Genomic DNA, 6,060 nt, shown 5'->3' on the forward strand with positions numbered 1-6,060 from the left:
GTCTCGCCTTTAAAAACCAGAGATAACGCTCGTTACAAGAGAAAGGAGGGACCGGCCGCAGTATATAAACCAAAGCAGTTGCTTCTCACGGCAGCACAAAACCCTGAAGATCATGATCCGAGTACGAGCGCTGCGGGCGGAGAAGATGATGAGGACCTGGTTCGAGAACCAAAGAAGACGAGGCCTACACCTGACAACTCGGCAGAGACCGGTGATCGGTCCTCCCCAGCCCAATGAGTTGCCTGTCATGGAACTGCTGGGGGCTTGGGAACCCTGAGGCGGTTCGAGAGCTTCACAACATTGTGAAGCTAGGACCCACTCTTCTCTTCGTCATGAAAACAAAAATTAAAGGGAAGAGAGTTGAGGACTGGCAAAGACATATAGGCTTCGGCGGGTGCTTTGCAGTGGATACTGTAGGCCTAAGTGATGGCATTGGGCTTTTTTGGTCACATGATGTTATTGTCGAGCTTAAAAATTATAGTTCTGGACACATTGATGCTTTTGTTAAATACAAAGATCAAAACTCCTTTCAATGGAGGTTCACTGGTTTTTATGGAGCGCCCCGAGCAGAGGATAGACATCAAAGTTGGCATTTCCTACGTACTTTACATTCCATGCTGAATGTGGCCTGGATTTGTTTGGGTGATTTTAATGAAACTCTCTACGCGAATGAACACTTCAGTCGGGCAGCTAGGCCAGAGAGGCAAATGAGAGCTTTCAGAGAAGTCACTGATGAAGTGGCCCTCCAAGATTTGGGGTGGTCACGCACAACGTATACCTGGGATAATCGGCAGGCGGGGGACGCAAATGTCAAAGCAAGGCTGGATAGAGTTTTGCCAATGAAGAGTTCCGGCAACATTTTCAATACATCAGAATTAGACATATACCTTATGTTGAATCTGATCATTGTTTTGTTCTAGCGGAGATAAAGGAGAAGCTTATGAACACATCATGAGCAAAAAGACAATTCAGATATGAGAATGTGTGGTCATCGCATGTGGACTATGACCGTATTGTTACTGCTGCGTGGCGAGAGGCAAATAGAGGACCGGGCCTCCAAGGTATCGCGGACTCACTGAATCATCTCAAGGCAACACTTGAACCGTGGGGGACTCGTGAGTTTGGCTGCTTAACTCACCGAGTCAGACAGTTGCAGAAAAGACTCGATAATTTACGGAGTCGTTCGGTGGGTCGAGGGCCAACTGAGGAGGAAAAAACAGTGGCACGACAGCTGCGCAAGGCCCTCCACCAGGAGGAGATCTGGCTATGGCAGAGGTCCCATGTGCCCTGGCTGAGAGACGGCAATCGCAGCACTGCATATTTTCAAGCTCAGGCGGCACAAAGAAAACATATTAACATAATACAAGGTTTATGTCGTGCGGATGGCTCGGTTTGCGCAAATGAAGAGGAAGATAAGAGCGAGGTTTAGACGTTCTATCAAAATTTGTATGAATCCCAAGGGTTTATGAATTCAACCGAGCTGCTCAGTCACGTTCCAGTTAAGGTCACAGAAGACATGAACGTGGAATTAACAAAACCCTACATGGCGGCGGAAGTCAGGACAACTTTGTTTCTTATGGCTCCATCCAAAGCACCGGGGGTAGATGGCTTTATTGCGGGGTTTTATCAGCGTCACTGGAGCTTATTAGGTGAGGTAGTAACTGCGGCAGTGTTGGATTTTCTGAATGGAGGAGAATTACCAGTGGGCTTGAACGACACTTCCACCACTTTGATCCCCAAGGTACGACACCCCCAGTTTATTTCACAATATAGACCCATTGCACTTTGTTCGGTGCTATATAAGATTGCATCCAAATGTGTGACAAACCGAATGAGAGCTTATATGGATGAGATAATCAGTGAAGAGCAAAGCGCGTTTGTCCCAGGACAACTTATAACTAACAATGTTCTAGTTGCATATGAAAGTGTGCACACAATGAGAAGGCGGAAGAAAGGGAAGAACTACGCTTGTGCAATTAAACTAGACATGATGAAAGCCTACGATCGTGTCGAGTGGCATTTTCTTGAGGCCATTCTCACAAAGTTGGGCTTCAACATGGTCTTTGTCCGGTTGATTATGAAATGCGTATCCTCGATACGCTTCTCGGTCAGGGTGAATGGTGAGCGGTTGCCCTTCTTCACACCCTCGCGAGGGCTGAGACAAGGAGACCCAGCGTCACCTTTCCTTTTTCTGCTTTGTGCGGAGGGTTTCTCCTCTTTGCTGAAGTTTTACAATAATGGGTACATCGACAGAGGCATAAGAGTGAGCTACAGATCGCTGTGGGTGTCACACTTGCTTTTCGCTGATGACAGTCTGATCTTTGTCAGTGCTAACACCCAAAGTGCAGAAAGATTGAATGGCATCTTGAGGATTTATGGGGAATCATCGGGGCAGTGTGTTAATCGGGCCAAGAGCGCCATATACTTCAGCTCTAACACTCCGGTCCAGCTCAAGCAGCAGCTAAAATCGGTCCTCAACATCGACGTCGAGGCCTTTAGCGAGCGTTACCTGGGGATGCCCACAGCGGTCGACCGTATCACGAGCGGTACTTTCGACCACATCGGGGAGAGAGCTCGCGGGAAGATTCAGGGATGGTGTGAGAAACTACTTGCATGTGCAGGTCGCGAAACTTTGCTGAAATCAGTTGTTCAGGCGATTCCCTCGTATTCAATGAGTACATTTTTATTGACAAAAAAGGTGTGCAAGAGCTTGACTTCACCAATGGCAAAAAAATTCTGGAGCAGCTCTATTGACAAGAATGCTTTGCATTGGGTGTCCTGGAAGAATTTGGCCACACCAAAGTGCCAAGGTGGTATGGGGTTTCGTGACCCCCATCAGTTCAATCTTGCGCTACTCGGAAAGCACGGTTGGCGCTTTATGACTAACCCTAATTCTTTGTGTGCAAGAGTAATGAAGGGCCATTACTTTCCTGACACAGATTTCTTGCATGCAACCGTTCCAAAATCAGCGTCAGCTACTTGGAGAGCTATCATTGCTGGGAGGGAAGCATTGCAAGCGGGCCTTATCAAAAGAGTGGGAACTGGAAGTTCCATTCACGTGTGGCATGACAAGTGGATTCCCAGAACTATATCCATGTCACCATTGCTGCAACCTCCAAACACCACGGTTCAGACAGTCTCGCACCTCATCGATTCCGAGAACTGGACGTGGAGATAGGAACTGGTCAGGACGACCTTCATCGCCCCGGATGCTGATGCAGTTCTTAACATCCCAATCAGAAGGGGAGGAGGAGAGGATTTCTATGCTTGGGCCTTTGAAAGATCAGGCAACTACACTGTTAAATCGGCGTACCGTGCTCTAGTGACTCGGAACGAGCGCTCTGCTCTAGAGGAAGGGACGGCTACCGGTGCTTCTCGAGATGAAAAACAGATGTGGATGGCCCTCTGGAAGCTCAAAGTGATCCCAAAGGTACGAGTGTTCTGGTGGAGGGTACTGAGAGGGATCCTACCGGATGAATGTACTCTAAAGTATCGCCACAACTCAGTCTTAAACACTTGTAAAGTTTGTTTGGCAAGGGAGGAGGATCTCATGCATGCGCTCATCAATGTTCCCATGCACGACACTTCTGGGATGAAGCTTGTGCTTGGTTTGATTTGCGGCTTCCTCGACTACACCCACACTCGTGGGCTAGAGACATTCTATGTGGAGATCGGATCAGGGAAGAAGATCGAGCAAAAATTATTACCATCATGTGGACGATCTGGCATTCTCGCAACCGGATCAAATATGGGGAAGAGGGGAGAGATCCAACAGCTGCAATCAGGTCAACTAGGGAGGCCCTTGCGCTGCTGGAGTTGCCTTAGAAGGAAACTAATGTCCTGTCAGGTTTCGGATGGCGGCCTCCCGAGCCAGGTATGATCAAGATAACGACGGATGGTGCACTCAATGTGGCAGAGGGTCGAGGAGGCGCGGGTGGTGTAGCCCGCTCCGAGTCATCGCTACTGGGAGCTTGGTGTAAACCGTTCGGTGACATTTCAGATCCACTGATTATGAAAGCCCTTTCAATGCGGGAAGGAGCACCGTTTGCAAAACTTCGAGGCCTATCGCATGTGGTAATGGAGACCGACTACGAGGAGTTAGATCAACTCTCTAATACTTGTCACAACTCTCGTTCGATTGTGGCTCCTATCCTAGATGAAATAGGAGAGCTAGTTTTTGAAAGGAAAAAAAAACAGTTTTTAAGATTCAGCATGTAAACATGGCAGCAAACTTACCGGCGCATCTCTGTGCAAAACGTGCATGCACTCTGAATGTGACCGATTGTTGCTCGAGGAGACCCCTAGCTTCTTGGTAACTAGCCTCTTGGCTGATTGTCCGGGGAACACTTTTGTTGAACAAAGCTCTCTGATTTGCCCGGAAAAAAAATGGAGTAGTACATAGCATTGTTGACTTGTGACGAAGTGGACTCCTGCAAGTAGCCTATCTAGCTCCCCCTGTTCTGTTCTTCACCTGCATCGGCAAGCCACCTCCCATGCGCAGCGTCAGCGACATGACGAGCCGAGGGTGGCCCTCGCCGCCGACGTGCCGGAGGCTGAACCTCTCCAGCACGCCGGCCACGATGGACTTCATCTGTATGTAGGCCATCTCCTTGCCGAGGCACATCCTCGGCCCCGCGTGGAACACCGGGTACTTGGTCGTGCTCTCCGGCCGGAACACCCCCTCCTCGTCCAGCCAGCGCTCCGGCCTGAACTCCGTGCAGTCCGCGCCCCATAGCTCCTCCAGCCGCGCCATGGCGTACGCGCTGTAGGTGACCTGCCATCCTTTGCCGACGAACGTGCCGTCGGGCAGGACATCTTCGCGCTGGCAGCAGTGCGTGTCCATGGCCACGGGCGGGTACAGCCGCATCGACTCCGTGATCGCGGCGTGCAGGTACTGCATCGAACGCACCTCCTCGTAGCCGAACGCCGCATCCGATTCCCCCTCCCCGCTCGAGGCGCGCACCGCGCGGACCTCACACACGATCTTGTCCTCCACGTCGGGTCGGCCGGACAGCACCCAGAAGAACCAGCTGAGGGCCGACGACGTCGTGTCCCGCCCGGCGACGATGAAGTTGGTGACCACGTCCCGGAGGCTCTCGTCGCTGTGCTCGCCGCTCGAGGCGAAGCGCGAGAGGAAGTCGTCCTTGCGGGCCAGCCCGGCCACCCCCCTCTCGCCGCGCTCGCGGACGGCCCTGTCGATGTACCCGTGGATCGTGGCGACCGCGTCGCGCATCCGCCTCTCCGGCTCCACGTTGAGCAGCTTCTGGAGTCGCCACGCCCACTTGACCGGCGACATGAACCGGGCCATGACGATGTTCTGCGCGTCAGTCAAGGCGCGCATGAACTCGGCACGCCCGTCCACCCCCGGTCCGTCCTCCTCGGCGAGGCACGCCGGGTCCTCGTCGAAGACGACGCAGCAGATGGTGTCGAACGCGAAGCGCTCGAGCACGTCCTGCACGTCCAGCGTCCGGCCGTCCCGTTCTGCTCGGGAGAGCAGCGGCAGCAGCCGATCGACGACCTCGGAGCTGACGGTGCTGACCACAAAGTTCCTCAGCGAGCGCTTGTTGAACTCGTAGCTGGCGGCTTTGCGCTGCGAAAGCCAATGGTCGCCGTCGGAGTTGAAGATGCCGTGACCGAGCAAGTCCTCGATCACGGACACCACGAACTCGCCCTTCGGGTAGTTCTGAAAGTTGGTCTTGGCGACGTACTCGACGTTGGCCGGGTTGGCCGTCATGACGCCGGCCCCGAGGCCGAGGCCCCTGAAATTGAAGGTCATGGTGTAGGTGGGGCAGCGCGCGAGGACGCCGGCCGACCACTCGATGAGGCGGTGCTGGTTCTTGACGAAGTGGGGGAGCGTGCCGATGATGGGGTAGGCCTTGAGGCCGTCGGAGCGAGTCTGCCTCCTGGTGTCCCGGCGTAGCCAGAGGAAGCAGAGTAGAGGCAGGAGCAGGAGGAGGGCCGTGGTCAACGGAAGCTCCATGGCGATCGGGATCTCAAGCTTGCCAGTGCAAACTGTAGGGAGTGAGTTGGCGCTCCGTGCTTGGCAGTTACAGCAAAAGG

The 6,060-nt window shown here is 53.0% G+C and overlaps 1 protein-coding gene across 1 annotated transcript; it reads right to left on the reverse strand.

Annotated features, from left to right (window-relative positions):
* Positions 1-4,358: 4,358 nt before the first annotated feature.
* LOC119281625 (cytochrome P450 94B3-like) lies at positions 4,359-6,060 on the reverse strand. The gene has a single exon (XM_037562107.1). The coding sequence runs from the start codon at positions 5,978-5,980 to the stop codon at positions 4,442-4,444; it is 1,539 nt and encodes a 512-aa protein (XP_037418004.1). The 5' UTR covers positions 5,981-6,060; the 3' UTR covers positions 4,359-4,441.

Source organism: Triticum dicoccoides, chromosome 3B (assembly GCF_002162155.2).
Source record: "Triticum dicoccoides isolate Atlit2015 ecotype Zavitan chromosome 3B, WEW_v2.0, whole genome shotgun sequence".
NCBI classification, from domain to species: domain Eukaryota; kingdom Viridiplantae; phylum Streptophyta; class Magnoliopsida; order Poales; family Poaceae; genus Triticum; species Triticum dicoccoides.